Source organism: Chrysemys picta, chromosome 2 (assembly GCF_011386835.1).
Source record: "Chrysemys picta bellii isolate R12L10 chromosome 2, ASM1138683v2, whole genome shotgun sequence".
Classification (NCBI taxonomy): Eukaryota; Metazoa; Chordata; order Testudines; family Emydidae; genus Chrysemys; species Chrysemys picta.
In genome coordinates this window covers 19792556-19813379 of record NC_088792.1, presented here as the reverse complement: position 1 = coordinate 19813379, position 20824 = coordinate 19792556, and the positions used below count along the sequence as shown (strand labels likewise).

At 45.6% G+C, this 20824-nt stretch overlaps 1 protein-coding gene across 6 annotated transcripts in view; it reads right to left on the bottom strand.

Moving 5' to 3' along the window:
- Window positions 1-20824, bottom strand: part of DPP6 (dipeptidyl peptidase like 6) — a 783790-nt gene that overhangs the window by 252454 nt on the left and 510512 nt on the right. For all 6 annotated transcript variants that reach the window (XM_042859184.2, XM_042859187.2, XM_065582727.1 and 3 more), the window contains one exon: window positions 13464-13562. In XM_042859184.2, coding sequence (XP_042715118.1) covers window positions 13464-13562 — 99 coding nt within the window. The remainder of the gene's footprint in view (window positions 1-13463; window positions 13563-20824) is intronic.

Here is a 20824-nt window from a genome sequence, read left to right as displayed (position 1 = left end):
TAAAACACTAAGACCAACATCTTCAAATGGGGGTGCTTCAAGTTAAGCACCTGACTCAGGTACCTCAATAAGTGATCTGACTTTCAGAGGTGCTGAGACTCAACAGCAACCATTGAGGTCAGTGGGGGTTATGGGGGTTCAGCCCACTTCAGAAAACCAGGTCCCTAAGTATAGGGTTAGGTGCCTGTTTTACTCATCCAAGCTTGAAAGTCTTGGCCTGCATACACAAAAAGAGAATGTCCATTTCTTTTACTATTGCAGTCCCAATTTTCCCCAGAGCTTCCCCACTCACTCTTTGCTCATTGTCATCCCGTGCTGCATTCTAATTTAGACTGTAAACTCTGAGGAGCTGGGACCTGCCATTTTTTGTGAAGTGCATTGCACACTATTACACTGTAGCCATAAACAATAACATTACGGTATAATATAATGTTAAAGGCAATGATGCCTAGGAGCAGATGGTCCAGGAGGAGGAACTTGCCTAGAAAGAGTCCTGTCAATAAGACACAAGTACTAAGCAGAATTGTGGTTGGCCAAAGGATGCCCAAAGCCCTTCCGTTTAACAGCTATATGAAGCGTCACAGCATTTCTAGAGCTGCAGAGAAGCACAGCCTTCCACTGCAATGCACTAGGATACATTTAAAGGGAAAGAACAGACTGTAGCCTCACACCAGCATGCTTCTGCGGACTACATTCATTTTCAGGAGGGCCAGATTGATTTCCTCTTTCCTTCTCTTTAGCAGCAACAAAACAAAACAGCTGCATGATAGAAATGTTTCCCTTCACATCCTATCTTCATTGGAGAAGGAACATTCAAAAACAACTAATTGCAGGCTTTTCTCTCTCTCGTTTAGGGGCCAATTTGGCTGTGCTTAGGCAAACCCCAGAAAGCTGAGGCCAGGAGAGGAACACTGTGGCTCATTTTTGGTGCTCTCAGGAATTCACAATCTGCAGAGAGAGAGTCATGGAGGAGCCATTCCAGGGTGGGGTCTCAAATCAGGGCTTGTGGTCCGTGTAAATATGCTTGTCCTTTGATTCCCTTTGTAACATCCTGCACTGAAAATGAATGATCTCCATGGCTTTGGGGGCAGAAGCTCAGGCCGGACAGACCACGGGCCCATATTAATTCTGGTTTTGCAGCGTTAGGCCTGAGTTCAGTAGGGCACTTAAGCACATGAATAGGAACTATCTTTAAGCACATGAACAGTCCCACCGACTTCCATAGGACTATTCACATACTGAAAGTTGGGCATGTGCTTAAACACCTTGATTAACTGGTGCACACAAACTACAAAACCCTAGTAAATGAGCCTCATGAAAGGAATTACACAAGGGCTGGGATGGAAGGAACCCAATGCTCAATCCCTGGGCAAGGCAACTTGGTATCCCTGCCATGGTTCAAAAACTGGCTGCAACTCCAACACGTCCCCTACCTAGGGGACTGTGGCTAATGTATCTGCACACCGGAGGAACCTACAGCCTCTCTCAGACCCTTCCCCCACCTGCTTCTCTTTCTCCTTCAAGCCTACTTCCCCACTGAAACTGCTACATTGCAGGGCTTTCACCACCCTCTGCATGTGGGGGTAGAAGCTCTTAGGCCTGGTCTACACTAGGCGTTTATGTCGAAGTTAGCGCCATTACATCGAATTAACCCTGCACCCGTCCACACTGCGATGCTATTTAGTTCGACATAGAGGTCTCTTTAATTCGACTTCTGTACTCCTCCCCGACGAGGGGAGTAGCGCTAAATTCGACATGGCCATGTCGAATTAGGCTAGGTGTGGATGGAAATCGACGCTAATAGCTCCGGGAGCTATCCCACAGTGCACCACTCTGTTGACGCTCTGGACAGCAGTGCGAGCTCGGATGCTCTGACCAGCCACACAGGAAAAGCCCCGGGAAAATTTGAATTTGAATTCCTTTTCCTGTCTGGCCAGTTTGAATCTCATTTCCTGTCTGGACATCGTGGCGAGCACAGCAGCACTGGCAACGATGCAGAGCTCTCCAGCAGTGATGGCCGTGCAGTCTGTGAATAGAAAGAGGGCCCCAGCATGGACTGATCGGGAAGTCTTGGATCTCATCGCTGTGTGGGGCGATGAGTCCGTGCTTTCCGAGCTGCGCTCCAAGAAACGGAATGCAAAGATCTACGAGAAGATCTCTAAAGACATGTCAGAGAGAGGATACAGCCGGGATGCAACGCAGTGCCGCGTGAAAATCAAGGAGCTGAGACAAGGCTACCAGAAGACCAAAGAGGCAAACGGACGGTCCGGATCCCATCCCCAGACATCCCGTTTCTAAGAGGCACTGCATTCCATCCTCGGTGCGGCCGCCACCACTACCCCACCAGTGACCGTGGACTCTGAGGATGGGATAGTGTCCACGGCCGGTTCCTCGGACATGTTAGGGGACGAGGAAGATGAGGAAGGAGATGAGGAGGGCGAGGCAGTCGGCAGCGCTCACAACGCTGATTTCCCTGACAGCCAGGATCACTTTATCACCCTTACAGAGATCCCCTACGAAGCGTCCCCAGCCGTTACCCCGGACACAGAATCTGGGGAAGGATCAGCCAGTAAGTGTTGTAAACATCTAAACATTTATTTTTAACAGAACAGGAATATTAACAATTAAAAGAATGGGTTGTTCATGATTACTGTGCCCTAGGCGCTTAACGGTTTAGTCATGGGCAGTGCAAGTTTTGAAAAAAAATCTAGCAATGTCCGGTTTTCCGTGATTGTCCTGCACAAGCCGCTCTACTGTTTATTCCCTGCTACTGCAGCTACAGTAAAATGCGGTCTATATGTCCGGGGATAGAGCAGTAATCCTCCTGGGACATCTCGATGAAGCTCTCCTGGAGGTAATTGGAAAGCCGTTGCATGAGGTTCCTGGGGAGAGCGGCCTTATTGGGTCCTCTGAAGTACGACACGTTGCCGCGCCACGAGACTATCAAGTACTCAGGAATCATTGCTCTGCACAGCAGGGCGGCATACGGCCCTGGTCTTTGGAGGCTTTCCCGGAGCATTCTCTCTCTCTCGCTCTCAGAGATCCTCATCAGGGTGATGTCGCCCATGGTGACCTGCTTTTAATTAGGTAGGGGAATGTTAGTGTTGGGACTGCTTGCCCGTTCCTTTACAGAACTGTAACCGCTGGTTTGTAGCCACGCGGTGGAGGCGGGAGAGGGGCAGCCGAAAGGGATCGTTCCCGGGGACAGCCGCGAGGGGGTGGGACAGGGGCAGAGTTCCCGCTTGCCGGATTGCTGGCAGCAGGAACTGACATTGCTTTAAATGTGAAATGAGGCCAGTGGTAATATAAAAGTTTTAAACTGCCACAAGTCTACGGCTTACCATGTCTGCCTGCAACAGAAATTCCGTTGTGCTGCCCCGCTTCTCAAATGTGCTGTGCAAGACCCCAGGCACTGAATGCGAAGGCCGAGAATTCGACCTTGTGCTGAGTGCGCATGTGATAGGTGCTGTGCATGGTCTTGTTCACAGAGAAAGACTATGTTCTTTGTTCACAACTACATTTATCTTTCTGAGGAATTCACTCCCTTTTTCCCATTTCCACAGCCCCATCTGCGACTGTCTCACAACCTAGCCTGGCATCACACTCCCAGAGGCTAGCGCGGATTAGGCGTAGGAAGAAGAGGACACGGGAGGACATGTTCTCTGAGCTTATGGCCTGTTCCCAAGCCCAGGCAGCACAGCAGACCCAGTGGCGGGAGAACTTGACCCGAATGCACCAAGCAAACATGGATCGGGAGGAGAGGTGGCGGCAGGAAGACCAGCAGGCGACTCAAACGCTGCTTGGACTACTGAGGGAGCAAACAGACACGCTCCGGCGCCTTGTGGATGTTCTGCAGGAACGGAGGCAGGAGGACAGAGCCCCGCTGCAGTCCATCTCTAACCGCCCTCCCCCGCCACCAAGTCCCATACCCACCTCACCCAAAGTGCAAAGAAGGAGAGGCGGCAGAGTCCCTGCTAACTCTCACTCCACCCCTGCAGAGAGCTCTAGTAGCAGAAGGCTCTCATTCCCCAAAATTTGAAAAGTTCTTTCCTTTCCGCCTGACACAAGCCCCCGTCCAAGTTTCACCTCCCAGTTCCATGTGTAGTTGATAATAAAAAATACGTTTCTGTTAACTACTGTTTCAATCATGTTCTTTTGGAGGAGGAGGGGAAAGGGGGTTGGTAATTGGACAGGACAGTCACCTTTGGCAGGGTACATAGTCGGGGGCAGGCACAGCAGCAGGGCACATACACAGTGCAGTGATGCAGTGACTAGTTACCCTGGTTAGTCTGGGAGGTTGTTTTCATGTTATGTGGTGGGGGGTGGGTTGCTCTGTGACTTTGTGGCGGGGGAGGGCAGTTACAGATCTTAAGCGGCGGTCCTTATGCAGGATCACAGAGCCACACAGCAGGGGATCTGTAACCGTCCTCCCCCTGCCACAAAGTCACATAGCCCCCCCATACACACAGTCCCGATCAGGAGGGGTGACAGGCTCCGTTGAAACAACCATCCCACCGCAGCGGAGCCTGTCAATCCTTGAGTTTAGAAGCTGCATTCGCGTCACTACACTACACCCGCTCCGCACCACAGTCTGCGTCCCAGTTTTAAAAAATTCCCGCGAAAACAGTATTAAAGAAAACGGTGTGCATTAACAAAGTAGAACTATTTTTATTTCGAAACGTGTGTTGGAAGGGGGTATGTAACTGGATAGGATAGTCAACATTAACTGGGTAAAGAAACGGGGGCAGGTTTAGCTTCTCTGTACACAAACTTTAAAGTCACAGGTTACCCTGCTCACTCAGGAACTTTGCTTTCAAAGCCTCCCGGATGCACAGCGCTTCCCGCTGGTCTCTTCTAATCGCCCGGCTGTCTGGCTGTGCGTAATCAGCAGCCAGGCTATTTTCCTCAACCTCCCACCCCGCCATAAAGGTCTCCCCCTTGCTCTCACAGAGATTGTGGAGCACACAGCAAGCTGCTATAACAATGGGGATACTGGTTTCGCTGAGATCACAGCGAGTCAGTAAGCTTCTCCATCTCCCCTTGAGACGGCCAAAAGCACACTCCACCACCATTCTGCACTTGCTCAGCCGGTAGTGGAAGAGTTCTTTTTCAGTGTCCAGGGCGCCAGTATAGGGCTTCATGAGCCAGGGCATTAGCGGGTAGGCTGGGTCCCCGAGGATGACTATAGGCATCTCCACATCCCCAACAGTTATTTTGTGGTCCGGGAAGTAAATACCTTGTTGCAGCTGTCTAAACAGACCAGAGTTCCTGAAAACACGAGCGTCATGAACCTTGCCCGGCCATCCCACGTAGATGTTGGTAAAACGTCCCCTGTGGTCCACCAGTGCTTGCAGCACCATGGAAAAGTAGCCCTTTCGGTTAATGTACTGGCTGGCCTGGTGGTCCGGTGCCAGGATGGGGATGTGAGCTCCATCTATGGCCCCACCGCAGTTTGGGAATCCCATCGCTGCGAAGCCATCTATGATCGCCTCCACATTTCCCAGGGTCACTACCTTTGGCAGCAGTACATCAACGATTGCCTTCGCTACTTGCATCACAACAACCCCCACGGTAGATTTGCCCACCCCAAACTGGTTCGCGACTGACCGGTAGCTGTCTGGCGTTGCAAGCTTCCAGAGGGCTATGGCCACTCGCTTCTGTACACTCAGTGCAGCTCGCAACCGGGTGTCACTGCGCTTCAGGGCAGGGGACAGCAACTCACAAAGTTCCAGGAAAGTTCCCTTCCGCATGCGAAAGTTTCGCAGCCACTGGGATTCATCCCAGACCTGCAGCACTATGCGGTCCCACCACTCAGTGCTTGTTTCCCGTGCCCAGAATCGCTGTTCCACGGCATCAACATGACCCATTGCCACCGTGATGTCCTCGGCGCTGGGTCCCCTGCTTTCTGAGAGGTCTGTGCTACTCTCAGACTTCAGGACATCACCGCGGTGCCGTAGCCTCCTCGCCTGACTTTTCTGCATCTGCCTCAGAGAAACCTGTATGATAAGCTGCGAGGCGTTGAGAGCAGCCACAACTGCAGCGATGGTCGCAGCGTGCTCCATGCTCGCAGTGCTGTGGCGTCCGCGCTGTCAATGACTGGAAAAGTGCGCGAACTGATTTCCCGCCGGCGCTTTCAGGGAGGGAGGGCGGGAGTGATGGACGGATGACGACAGTTACCCAAAAGCACCCTCGACACATTTTGTTACCCAGAAGGCATTGCCGGCTACACCCAGAATTCCAATGGGCAGAGGGGACTGCGGGAACTGTGGGATAGCTGACCACAGTGCACCGCTTCGAATGTCGACGCTTTCACCGTTAGTGTGGACGCACAAAGTCGAATTACTGTCCTTAGTGTGGACACACACGTTCGACTTTGCAATATCGATTTCAAAAATTCGATGCAAGTAAAATCGAACTACTCTCGTAGTGTAGACAAGGCCTTAGACACCACGACAATTGACTTGGTAGCTAAGATTTCACCCTGTGGTGAAAGAATGGGCCTGTGGTTTTTGATACATCCATCAGAAAACATTGCAGTTGCATACAAAAGGGCAAAAAGCACACCGGAGTAGAACAAAAATAGGCTGCCGTGAATGATGATTCCAGCATTGGCCACAGCGGGGTCAGAGGTGGGAGAGGTCTCTTTTCAGCCATCTCAGCACAACACATTTGAAAATGCAATGAAATAAAACTTGATTAATTAGGAGTTCAGATGGCGGAAGAGCCAAGCAAAAATGAAAACATAACAGGCCTGATTCTTTTCCCACTTCCTCCAGATTCACATCAGCATTAATGCCAGCGGAGTTATGCTTAATTTACACTGCTGTAAGTGACAGGAGAATCAGGACAAGTACGTTGCCCTAATCTGCCAGCACCCACATCTGAGAACACTAAAATGTACTTAGTTTAAAAAGTAGATGAGTGGGACGTATTTAAGAGGAAAGATTAGAAACAAGACCATCTGAACTAGGATCAGAAGGGGCAGGGATTGACTGGCCAGGAAGATGAACTCTTCTCCCAGTCCTATAGGAAGCAGTCCAACACCCTATAAGGGGGAGGGATAACTCTGTGGTTTGAGCCTTGGCTTGCTAAACCCAGGGTTGTGAGTTCAATTCTTGAAAGGGACACTTAGCGATCTGGAGCAAAATCAGTATTTGGTCCTGCTAGTGAAGGCAGGGGGCTGGACTTGATGACCTTTCAGGCTCCCTTCCAGTTCTAGGAGATAGGCATATCTCCATATATTATTATTATTTCTCATCCAACACCCACTGAAGTCAATGAAAGTCTCATTGACTTTGACAAGAGTTGGGTGGGTCCCATACTCAGTCACTCCAATGGTCCGCTAAATTAATTACAGGAGCAGTTTGGAGAAACTTACAATCCCAGCCAACTGTGCTATACCGCTGTGACCAGTCCCCAGGACTGTCACTGTGGCACCTTAATTCATACTTTTTTAAAAAGTGAAAAATGTTAGCACTTAAAAAGTTCTAATACTTACGCAGAGTGAACCATAAATAATTCATTTACTCCACATGCATCTGCATCATTTGAAATGCATCAGTGGTTCTATCAATATAGTGCAATGAATTTCCATTATGCGGAATAGGCTTGGGGACACCAGGGCTCTCAGGGTGTTGTTGATCTGAGCATTATTACTAAAGGTAAACTGAAATAAATTACCGCTGCTAGTACAAGACAACATTTTTCAGCATGGTAAATAAAACATATTAGTTCTAGATCATTAAATTCAATATCAAACTTTAAAAGAGCCTAGAGATTTATTTTATAATTGTATTAGTAAAATATACAATAAAACTAATGTGATGTTCAGCATAACCAAAAAAAAAAGGCTTTGCTTTGTTTAGATCTCAGTTATTAGGTAACATTTTCGAAAGGGCTTGTAACTTAGTCAAAAGCCTTTGACTTGCAATGAGAGTTAGGCTCCTAAGTGCCTATGTCACTTTTGAAAATGGGACTCGGGTCCTTCTGAAAATTGTACCCCTTGTGCCTCTTCATGTAGGAGGAGGAATGTTATGTCAGTGAGAAAGGGTGGTCTTGTGAACTGGGACTCAAGAGAACAGGGCTCAATTTCATTACTCAATGTCTCTGTTCCTCAGGCCTCATCTGTAAAATGGGGATAATAGTAATCTCTTTCATCCTTTACTGTCTTTTCTGTTTAGATTGTTAGCTCTTTGGGTCAAGGACCAGCTCTCACTATGTGTTTGTACAGTGCCTAGCACAATGGGGCCCTGATCTCAGTTGGATCCTCTAAACATTACCATAATACAAAAAATAAAGAACCACATGTTCCCAGATGTCACCACAAACACTAATTCAACTGAGGCTGGAAAAACATCCTGTTGTAAATAGCAGGCACTGGCGGCACACTACATCCAGTCAATTGCAGTAACCAGTGAAGAGACCGCTGTTATGTTTCCCATTAACAAAGAAAACGTGTACTTTTGGTGTGGGTGAAATGTACTTGAGGAAAAGCAACAAAGAACAAATGTAAGTCTCAGTGACCAAACGTACAGTATGTGATTCATTCGTTAACAGCCACCTGGATATGACTCACAATACTGTCTCCCTGTGAAAAGGGAGGGAAGCTCCTGAGATTGAAAGTGCAGCATACAGAAAACAGACGGACAGTTTTTTAACTCCCCAACACGTAATGACACTGTGGTGATTTACACCAGCTCAGAATCTGGCCCACAACATTGCTCCCCTACATTTACATTGCGACATACACTACAACTGCCACATATTTTTTTCTTTAAGGCTGTGCCTACTCCCACTGAGAGCTGAACTGTGATCCTGTCCTCCAGAAGACATCTCGTGGGGCTGATTTAGATCTTTTTCATCTGTAGTCAGCAGTCTGGAAACCATGGGGAATTATTAAAGATGGGCCATGGAGACATGAAGATTCCTGTGCTGCTCTGAATTCAGGAACCAAAATCTTTAGGGTTTGCATCCATGAATTCAAAAACACCCCAACTCCTCAAAAATTCCAAGGGTTCAGAGTCAACGTACCAATTTTGTCTCCTCTCTTGAATTTATGAAAATCATCTAACTTATAACTACCTGCCATTACAATAAAAACACACAAACCAACTTAAAAGAGATACTCAAAGTCTGAGGAAGATCTGCACTCTTAGCACTTGAAGTGTAGCTGTGTCACACTCGGAGGTCACCTCTCATCTCATAAGAACATAAGAGTGGCCATAATGGGTCAGACCAAAGATCTATCTACCCAGTATCCTGTCTTCCAACAGTGGCTGATGCCAGATGCCCCAGAGGGAATGAACAGACCAGGTAATCGAGTGATCCATTCCCTGTCGCCCATTCCCAGCTTCTGGCAAACGGAGGCTAGGGCAGGGGCGGGCAAACTTTTTGGCCTGAGGGCCACATGGTAAATTGTATGGAGGGCCGGTTGGGGAGGCAGTCATGGCCTGGCCCCCACCTCGTATCTGCCCCCCCGAGGACTCCTGCCACATCCAACCGCCCCGTTGCCTGACGGCCCCTCTGGGGCCCCTGCCCCATCCACACCTCCCCACTCCCTGTCCCCTCACCGTCCCCCCGCCGCCCCATCCAACCCCTCCTCTCATTCCTGATGGCCTCCCCGGGACCCCTGCCCCATCCAACCACCCCTTCTCCCTGCCCCCTGATTGTCCCCAGAACCCCTACCCCTGACTGCCCCCATCCAACCCCCCCACCTACCTGACTGCCCCTGCCACCATTCAACTCCCTGTTCCCCCCCAAACCACCCCACTCCACTCCCTATTCACACCCCCACCCCCTGACCACCACCCTGAACTCCCCTGCTCCCTGCCCCCTTACCGCGCTACCTGGAGCACCGATGGCTGGCGGCGCTACAGCCGTGCTGCCTGGCTGGAGCCGGGCCACACCGCCACCACACAGCCCAGAGACTGGGTCAGGCCGGGCTCTGCAGCTGCGCTGCCCCAGGAGCTCACAGCCCTGCCGCCCAGAGCATTGCACCGGCAGCGGAGCAAGCGAGCTGAGGCTGAAGGGGAGGGGGGACAGCAGGGGAGGGGATGGGGGCTAGCCTCCTGGGCCAGGAGCTTGGGGGTCGGGCAGGACGGTCCCGTGGGCCGGATGTGGCCCACGGGCTGTAGTTTGCCCACCTCTGGGCTAGGGACACCATCCCTGCCCATCCTGGCTAATAACCATTGTTGGACCTATCCTCCATGAATTTATCTAGTTCTTTTTTGAACCCTATTATAGTCTTGGCCTTCACAACATCCTCTGGCAAAGAGTTCCACAGGTTGACTGTGTGAAGAAATCCTTCATTTTGTTTGTTTTTAAACCTGCTGCCTATTAATTTCATTTGGTGACCCCTAGTTCTTGTGTTATGAGAAGGAGTAAATAGCACTTCCTTGTTTTCTTTCTCTACACCAGTCATGATTTTATAGACCTTTATCATATCTGCCCTTAGTCATCTCTTTTCAAAGTGAAAAGTCCAAGTTTTATTAATCTCTCCTCATATGGAAGCTGTTCCATACCCCTAATCATTTTTGTTGCCCTTTTCTGTATCTTTTCCAATTCCAATATATCTTTTTTGAGATGGAGCGACCACATCTGCATGCAGCATTCAAGATGTGGGCATACCATGAATTAATTCTCTCTGTTAACTACTATTAAATCAATGGGATTACATCGGTATAGGTCAGAACCACACACTTCCTGCATTCAAGCCCCAATTCAGAAAAGTGCTTACGCATGTTCCATTTACTTCAATGGGATTTTTGTCCTGAAGAGAGATGCCTTCTTGTGTTGGGACTTTAGAACCTGATCCACTGACATCAATGAAAAGACCCCCAAAACCCACTGAAGCAAATGGATCAGAATTGAGAGATTTCATTAGCTGAACTGCTTTGAAAGCAAATAACTGAGACCATTTGAATACTCCTAGCCATGCAACATGCTTATCGTTGGCGAGGCTAACAAACTCTTGGCTTTTATAACAACACAAAAAATAAAACGAGAGAGTAATACCCTTTAAAGGAAATCTGGTAGACGCGAAAAGAGGCAAGAGCATCGATTTTTGCAATCTAGCTTTCAGATCTCTTTACATTAGAGTGGTTTATGTTGTGTTGTTAACAACAAGGGAAGAATGGGGACAAGGATATATGACACTGTTACGGTTTCAATTATTTTGACGGAATCCCAAAACAACCAGGGTTCTTTCCACCCATTAATTCCCACTTTTACACACATCTTTCAGCGCTATTTTCTACTAAGCTGTGTTAGTGTGAAATAGGCTTCTTCAATGAGTCCTAAGGGAAGAAGAACTTGCATTTTGAGAACCAAGAACAGCTGGGTACAACAGGACAGAGGGTGGATGGGGTAGTAGGCAAAGCATGGACTAGAACTTTGGACTACTGGGCTCTATTTCAAGCTCTTCCACTGAACTGTTGGTCATCGTAATCCTGATTTACCAGTTACCCAGCTGTAAAAAGAGTGTAATATTTCCCTATCCAAAGGAGTATTGTAAGAATTAATTAATGTTTGTAAAGTGCTTTGAGGTTCTTGGATGAAGGGCATTATAGTATTTTACTGCAAGACTCTGCTCTCAGTTACACTGGTGTGACTCTAAAGGAATATCACTGGTTTCATGGAGTTCCTCCAGATTTATACTGGTGTACCTGACATCAGAATCTGAAACATAATTATTATAACCACCACCAAAGGGAAAATCATTTAATCAGAAATGTTTATAATGGCTTGACCAATGACAGCTTAATTTTTTTTTTTTACTTTTATAGAACCTTAGATTATTTGGGTATGATCCAAGCCCACTGAAGTCCAAGAGGGTCTATTGATTTCAGTGGGCCCTGGATCCAGACCTTTACCAACAATTAAATGTGGGAGTTATAATGCCTGCCAAAAATTAGAGGCTAATAAAAACGTATAGATATTACCAGCATGCAAACAGTTCGGAAAAGCTTGTATTTGCATAGGAAAAAAAAAAAGAACATTATTGTGCAGAAAAACACATTTTAACCATGAAAGAAATTAGTTTTTGAGTTTCCAGCTCTAAGTGGAGCTGGAAAATTCTCCTGATGTTTGTTCAAATAAAAAAAAAATATATTGCGTTATCATCCCACAAATATTCTAGTGGCAGAGTGTAGGTGCAAAAATATTCATAGGAACAGGATATTATGAAGCAAAATAATCAAAGAAATTCACCTGGGGCAAGGAATGTTTCATAATAGGTGTCTGTACAGTGCCCAGAGCAGTGGAGCAGCCTCTTGATTGGAGCCTTTAGGCATGAAAAGGTTACATAATAATGCTAAAGAATGGTTTCTGAACTCCTAAATGCAAGAAGTATTTCCACCTTTATTCTCCCCATAGATTGCAGTACTGGGAGATACAGTCCAACAGGTGTGCAGAAACTGAAAACGGGCACTCACCAGCCAGAAGTCCTCTGGCAAGTCGCCGATTGGTTGTAGTGACAGTCACTGCCTGCAATGGCTTCTCCACCAGCGGCTAGTGCAGCAGAAAAAAAGGTGGATGGGGCTGGCTAGAGATGGATGTGCTTAGGGTGACTGGGGGATGCACTGATCCAGCCTATTCCCTTGGCAATCTCTCTCCCCACCCCTCTCCGGGGATTAAAATTGCTCCCACAGGGTAGACCCCCACCCCCAAAAGGCAGATTGCAGCAGCAAGGACCTGGTTCAGCTCCAATTAAAGTCAATAGAAAGATTCCCGTTCACTTTAATGAGAGTCAGGTTGGTCCCTAAATGAGCGGTACAGCACGTTGTTGTTTGATTCCAGCAAGAGCTGATTTAGATTGTAGTAGATGCCAGTGGGGGGCTGGAATTTGCATCTGTAGAACAATTTCCACTGCTGCAAATATGGTGTGTATTAATTCTGGTATTATTCTGTCTCTTCCCCTTGGTACTGGAAAATATAGATTGCAAGACAGGATAAAAAGAATACATCGCTCACATACAAGGAGCAGACCAGCTGTTGCTGGACCACTGTGTTGCTAGTTGCCTAGCAACGCTTCACCTCTCTACCTGAAAAAAATATTTTGGCGAGGGAATACATTATGAAAAAATAAATCAGAAGATTTGTTTATGGTAAAATAAAGACTGACCATGATAGTGCTCTAACCATTTGTTTTGACCACCTGTTGCATCTTGTCAGCTACCATGATTATAAGCTGTTTGGGATAGGGGCTGTCTTTTTCACTTCATGTCTGAATGGCACCAACCAACAGCCCTGATTGGGGCCTCTAGGGGTTACTGACACATATGTGATGCTGTGTATAATGGAGAAATATAATTTACACATTTACCCTGAGGAAAGCTGGAGTAAGAATTTGGGTACTAGAGACACAAGTCAGGAGAAAGAGTGAGAAAAGGAGGGAGAAAGAAAGACAGGAAGAGGAAAGAAAAAGTGAGAGTAGAATTATTGTCAAGTGTGCGTGTAAGACTCACCACTTATCCATTTAGCCTCTGGGTCATGAATTTTGAAATCAGCACTGAACAGATCTTCCACTGTTATCTTTTTCTTTTGAGATAGGCTGTTATCTTCAACTGTAAAACATTCAGAAGGAAATAGGCGTTATTCCTAATTTGAAATGTATCTGCAAATGAAAACAGTTGTGAATGGCATATAACTCCCCATGCTGAGCTCTTCCACATTTCAGAATAGATGGGAGAACACCATGGCCTGAATTCTCAGTCATGTTAAGGCCCCTGTAGGCAGGCTGAGTGGTATAATGGGACCTTAATGTAAAGTCAAATTTGGCCCAATATTCTGAAATTCATATATACTGTGTATTAGGTGCAAATGCCTGGTCCCAATGACTACAAAAGGACCAAAATCTGATCCAAGGTATGTGTTTCTTCTGAACACAACTTGTTTTTTTTTTAAATGTATTCGTCACAGCAATACAAATTATTGAAGAGATTGTTCTAACACCACTGGTTAAATTATGCCATAAGTTAAACATTCAAACAGTGGGAAAAGAAAAACAAAACACAAGTCGAGATTGAGAAAGGTGGTTAGGCACCTAAAGATATAGATTGGTTCTTGGTGGGATTTACAAATTATTTCAAGGGGAGTTAGGTACTAAACTGGGCTTTTGCAAATCCCACTAGGTGATTCTTCGCATCTTTAGGCTCCTTTATAAATCTTCCCCCTACTCAGGTACATTTATAATAAGAAGACAAAACTTCATTTGCAATAACTGTGAAAACAAAGCCGCTCTCTGGGTTACATGCACATAATTTTGAGACTCTGGAAGACTTCTTAGTAGATGGCAGAAGGATAGGCTCAGCATCATTCACCCATACTGTGTCTCCTGATGATGCTACTTCTATTGCCCTTCCTTACCTACCCCCCAAAAATGCTTCCTACATATCTTGGATGCTATCATCACAAACTCTCATGCACTAGGACAGGACTCCCACTATATATCTTCACATAATAGGAGGAGAATCAATTTCAACATCAAAAGGGTAGAAATCTTGGTACAGAAGACCACAAAACAGTAGCAACTGCTCTATGGCAGAAGGACTTAAAAAGAATCCTTTGAGTCTGGAACTCATCCAATGGTACACTGAGATACAATAATAGGGAGACAAGGGAATTCAAACATAAATGCGAGCAAGTCTTTCATTGTCTGGCACTAATTTCACACAATTAAATGTCAAATCTTCATGTATCTTCAGGTATGAACTAACTTCACTTTTTTAAAACAAAGATTGCTTTGATGTGTAATTCTTCAGGTCAGGTGTTTGAGGCACCAGCTGATTGCCTGAACACAGCTGGCTGGGGTTGGGCCAAACGCTGTCTTTTCAGAAGCTAGCCTCATTGCTGTGGAACAGGGGTGGGGGAGGAGACAAAGAGGAGAATAGCAGAAGCAAAAAGAAAACTGGTTCCTGTACTATTTATTCTCTTATGGTGCCCCATCCCCACCTTTGTAATGTAGTGTTGAACACATATTGAAGGTGCTTATGCAGTGAAACTTAAATACAGGGCACCTAACTGGTGCACTATACAACAGAGGGATTTTGTACCAGCTGCTAGAAAACAGAACTAGTGGGGGCATTCCACTGAAGAGGCAGAACTTCTCGAGGGCATTAAGATGCTATCTTCTCAGCACTCTTCAGCAAGAACCACAATATTTTCATGATTCCCCTTCTGCTCTGAATTCTGAGTCTCTTGCCCATCTTTAGAATTTGCTGAGACATACTTTGGCTAGCCTGAGACTGGTACGGATAAAGCAATCTAGCGCCTTTTTTGGGTTGGGGGGGGGAGCCAGAAGTGACATCAAGATTCCCAGACATTGCTGACATTTTTTTAAAAAGTCTTCTGATTCCAGTGTGTAATGCAATATGGCATGTAGGATTCAAGTAGTTAAGTGAGTGTCTCCTCTGTGGGCCCTATTAAAAACTGAACCAGTACGGCATTAGAGGTCTGGTGACAATCCAAAGCAAGTGCAGAGAAGATCAACAGCTTGTGATTCTTAAAGGAAAGTTAATATTATCTGGGGTATAATTAATGTCTGCAGTGTTTAATAAGCACTCAGGAGTCAGGATGGTTAGAGGGAAGGTACAGCGCTGTTATTAGCTTGGCACTGGACATATGAAGTTCACACCAGGCATGGTAGACACTCCCATACTAACATGACATCTCATTTGTATAGTCATTTCCACGCCACATCTACACAAACTATTTCATGAATACATGATAAAGAATCTCAGGCCAACGGATGAAGAGCATATACAATATCAGTGGATCCTAGATTAGGTACATAGCTGAGTGGAAAATGGAAAATTATTGCTTTTTATAGAAAAACTAAACAATTTTTTAGCTGGAACCCCCCTTTTTGTCCTGCAGTTCTGGGGCAAAAAAACTGAATAATTTTCAATCAGCCCTTAGTATGCATATTTATTCCTCAAATGCACGAATAAAGCCACATTTTGGAGGTCACTAGTGCAGGTCTATCTACTTCTACAACATCACTGTAGGATCTGATTGCCTGAGGTGTGCTGGTATCATGTGGCCCTAATTTTCTTTACTACTGTTTAATATTAACTTGCTATGCATTTATATACAGTGGAAACAGGCTCCTTGAAGCCAATTAAGGGAGAACAAAATGGCTTTTTACTTCACTACTCTGCAGCTACTGAGCAACCCAGAGCTACTTAGTAATAACTGTGAAACATGTTTTGTTTCACTAGCAGGTGTTCACCCATCCTGTACCAGGTTATAACATGTTCTTTCAGTTTTCCTATTTTCAAACTATGATTGAGTCTTTAATTGTTTTACTTGATTTGGCCTCACTCGCTACAGGAACTGAAATAGCCTCACGCAAATCCCCTGTCAAACCCCTCTATGCAATAATATTTTTCCATGCTCTTCACATTTTTATTAAACCAACAATATAGATTCTGAGGAACTCAAGGAAACAGATCTCTTCAATGAGTGATAAACAGCAGGGTGCTAATACTTAGTACCTGGTGGCAGCAAACTGGGTAACCAGAGTAGGTGGGGGAGGAACAGTAGAGCTGCCAAAGCCTAAATAGCAAGGTGAGCCACCAGTTGAGGGGGAAACTATTTACTGGGAAAATTCACTATGGAACAAACATTTGGATATATACGTTGGGTCCCTAGTCTTCCAGCAAAGTCATAAGGACAGACACTCCCTTGTTTCAACATTGGAGCCTGGGGATGGGGATTGGGTAGAGGGCATGATCCTTCCCTATCCACACAGGCCAGGGACAACTGCACTCAGACAAGCACCGGGACCACTCTCTCTATATAGGGCCTGGGCAATCCTAACACTCCAAAGGAGTGGAGGATTAGGCGGCACTATTGTTCCCATCTCACACACACAGAGCAGCCACGCTAATGGGTACAACGTAGCCCACAACATGCTGAGGAGAACATTAACCTCAGTTAGTGTTGGCCTATGTACTTTCAGGTTGTAGACTAACCAAGGACCCTGTTCTGTGTTTTGAGCAGCTGGAATAAGGTGCCTTGAGCCAACACCACACACTCACAAAGCAATACAAACAAAGCTTCCCCTGACCAAGCAGGGCCCAAAGGTATTTCCCCTTGCATCTTCCTATACTGCTCCAGAGCCAGCCACAGGAACCCACCTGCTTCCCACAGCTCCACCACCAACCCCGTTTTCTCAGCCCTTTATAGGAAACATGTGACTCCTTCTCAGCTGGGTCTGATTATTGAAAAAGGCAGACTGGGCCCAGACTCCCTAGCCCTTAAAGACTCCCTGTTACACCTTACCACAGCTAGAGCTGTAAAACCCAGATTTGTGCAGCTAGAAAAATAGGATTTCTGGTGTCTTGCTGGTACACGGAAACTGATATCCCAGCAGGATACGGTGGCTTTAAGCCACCTTTGCATGCCTCATATTCTGGAAAGGTTACTCTAACTTATGCTCAGGTCCCCTCTGGGCAATTACAACAACAGGAAATTCAATAATAGAAATTCAGAAAATAAAATGGAAAACACATATGAGGGGTTTTTTTGCCACTGTTTTAGAACAGCCTGTGTGATGCTAGGCACACTGCGTCATGCTCGTGGCTCACCGACTGTGCAGCTACTGGTAGTGCTCAGTGAGCTAATGCTTTACAGTGACTGCCTTTCAGACTATCTCTGTGCCTGTGACATCTGCTAAAAATTTAATAGGGAATTGGATGCACTTACTTATACAGTTATAGGTCACACTTGAAAGGAACCATCTTGAAGTGTATCTCCAGAAAATGTTAAAGACTAAGGGTACCTCTACACAGCAGCTGGGAGGTTTCCTAGCATGGATAGACAGACATGTGTTAGCTTTGCTTGAGCTAGCATGCTAAAAATAGCAGCAAAGCCGGGGTAGCACAGGCGATGGCTCGGACTAGCTGTCTAAGTATGTATATGGGGGCGGGGTCTGGGCAGGTTTGTCTTTGAGTTGCCCCCCACACAATCCCCAGCTACGCTGCTATTTTTAGCACTCTAGCTTGAGCACAGCTGGTGGTGTCTTGCACTGGGTAGCATGCTTCCAGCTGCAGTGTAGACGTACCCTAAGAGGAAACATGCATAAAGTCATTGCTTAGCTTTGCTTTCTGAATACAGAGCCTGATCCTGAAGATCTTCCTTAGGCAAAACACCCACTGAAGTCAATGAGAACTTTGATTGAGAAAGCACTGCAGGATTGGACCAACTGATAGCAAGTCTCTCCTACTTTGTTTTGATTTACATATTAGTTTCTATCACCCTTTTGTGAGAAGGGAGCTAAATATTGTTGGTAAAGTATCAATCCTACAACACTGGACTCAAGCAAAGTTTGGGGGGGTTCATTGATGTGAATGGGCAGCAGGCACTAGCCTGCATTTCAAAGCAGGTTGGAACAGCTGCACTCACACAAACCTGTATTTGAAGCCACAAACTACTATGGGTTTTGTGGGCAATTTTGCACAAGCAGATACTCACTAGCAAATATCTGCTAAGACAAGCAGATACGGGACTTGAAAATGCTGCCCCTGCAAGTCTAAAGGAATATAAATCACTGAAATTTCACAATTTTAGTAGGGTTTTGTAAAATAAGACATAAAAAAGCAGTTGAAAATTAAGCACTGCTGTTACTAATTAGACTTTCTAATGCATGTAGTGAACTCTGCCCATAATTTATGGGCTAGCTTAAAATAGGGAGAGTGACCTGTTTCTTAAACATTTGAACCAGCATAAATCTCAGCCTAACCAGAAATTGAACCCAGAGTTAAAACCTTTTTTAAAGGTTTTGATCAATTTGGAAGAGAAATTTAAAAAGGCATATAAAACCCTCTTCCTCAATTACTGGGCTCCAGCCACCTAACCTCCCCCTTCTCCACACCTCCCACTTACCCTTCTTTCTGAAGAGCATGCCCTGACTCTGACCCTGCGTGAAAACCCCACCATCATGTGCTAGGCATGGATACAATTAATCACTGCTGCTTTGCTTAAAGCTGTATTGTAATCCTTCATTCTGCAGTGGGTTCCCAAAGTGCCTCAGACTCTACCTACCTGCATCATGCTCATGATTGATTCCTGAAGATCTATACACTGCAAGCCTGGGGGAAACACTGTAGAGAGGGCCATTGGAGCAGTGGCTCAAAGCAATGGACTAAACTGAGAGCTGGTTCCAGGTCAGTGATAGATGTATTAAAGGTAGGTATGAGGGAAGAGTAACTGGACAAAGAAAGGAAGAGGTTTTCAGCAGCAGGCCAACAGGAACAGGACTATGGTATTATAGGGGTGGCAATTGTAGGATTGAGTCTGGAACACTATTATTTCCAGGAAAATTTCCCTACATTTTATTTGCTCTGTGTGTTCTTATAGTTATATCATATATGTACATCCCAAGAGAGAAAAGGTATATCTGTATGCACACATGTGCTTATACACACACACTATTATGTAAAAATAAGAGCTTACTCATCATATCTGTTCAATACATGTCTTTTGAGTCACAGCAGATTACTTCAATGACAAGTTGTTCACCAACTACTAGCTCTGAAGATGCAGTGCAGGAAAATTTCTGCCTACCTAGATGATGCAAGCTGAGTCTGCAGAAAATCTAAAAAAAATAGCTCACTGTGCACTGAACAGACAGATTCATCTCAATGGGGTGTTAACTTTGAAACCTAATTATGAAGTTTAAACAGTAACCTTAACTACTTCGCTGTGCATCATTTTAGCACAAACATCCAGCTAACGTGCTTATCCCACAATGCCAAACTGACAGCTACATCTTTTCAGGTGTCAAACGCTACAACTGCCCCTACCCCAGCTAGCCAAACCTCCAGCTTCTGTCTGATAAATCCTACAATGCAGTGGTGTGTTTCCAATACTAGGACCCAGATCGTCAGTCCACTGATCTTGGCATAGCTATACTTAAGTCAATACTGCCATGTACATTTACACCAGCTGAAGACCTAGTTCAAAATTCTGCAGCACACTTAAAATGTAGAGAGATGAATCAAATAAATTGAATATGGTATCAAGTTAAATAGCAGAAGGGATAATGTAGTGGTTGTCTAATTCATTTTCATATTGAGTGTAATAGAAACCTGCATTTCTTGATTTATCTGAGGCTGACACAGAATCTCTGGGATTGTAGACTCCAGCCATCTTGCCACAGAAGGTAAGTCAAACTTACTAAGGAGTACATGAAGCACTGGTACCTGCACAAAATTTGGTGCAATGTTGCTCCCACAGCTTGCATTTGCATACCCTATGTTCTTCTCTTTCCTGTTGCTTCCCTTTGTCTCCTTTCCCTGTTTTGGCTCTGGGCTTCTTATCATGTTGCTTGGTAGGCCTGCAACCACCCATCTGTTCTTGTTCACAGAGAACCTTCTCTTTTCCTCCGTCAAACCCATCTCTTCAGGGAAACCTTCCACCCTCCATCTTTAGCAACCACTAAACCTTCCTGTTACTGAATTGTTGTGCTATGTCTTGTCTTACATTTGTTTCTCTTGTCTTGTGTGGATTGCCAGCTCTTCAGGGCAGGGAAAGCATCTTACCTCTATTCTGTAAATAGCCATGGAAATTTACAGGCCATAGAAATATGTAATAATCAATAAACATAATGATGTCACATTAAAATTCAAGCCTATGGCCTCTGCCTGGTACTTGGCAGTTATCGTAAGAGAAGTAATTTACAAAGGCTAGGCATACAGAATACAGCTGAAAGATGAAGTTTAAAGATCACCCATTGGGAAGTATAAATTATTTACTCCACGACAAAGCTGTGTAGTGCACGGTTGTGTTTTATATTCTTAGAAAAATAAAGAGCTGGGATCTG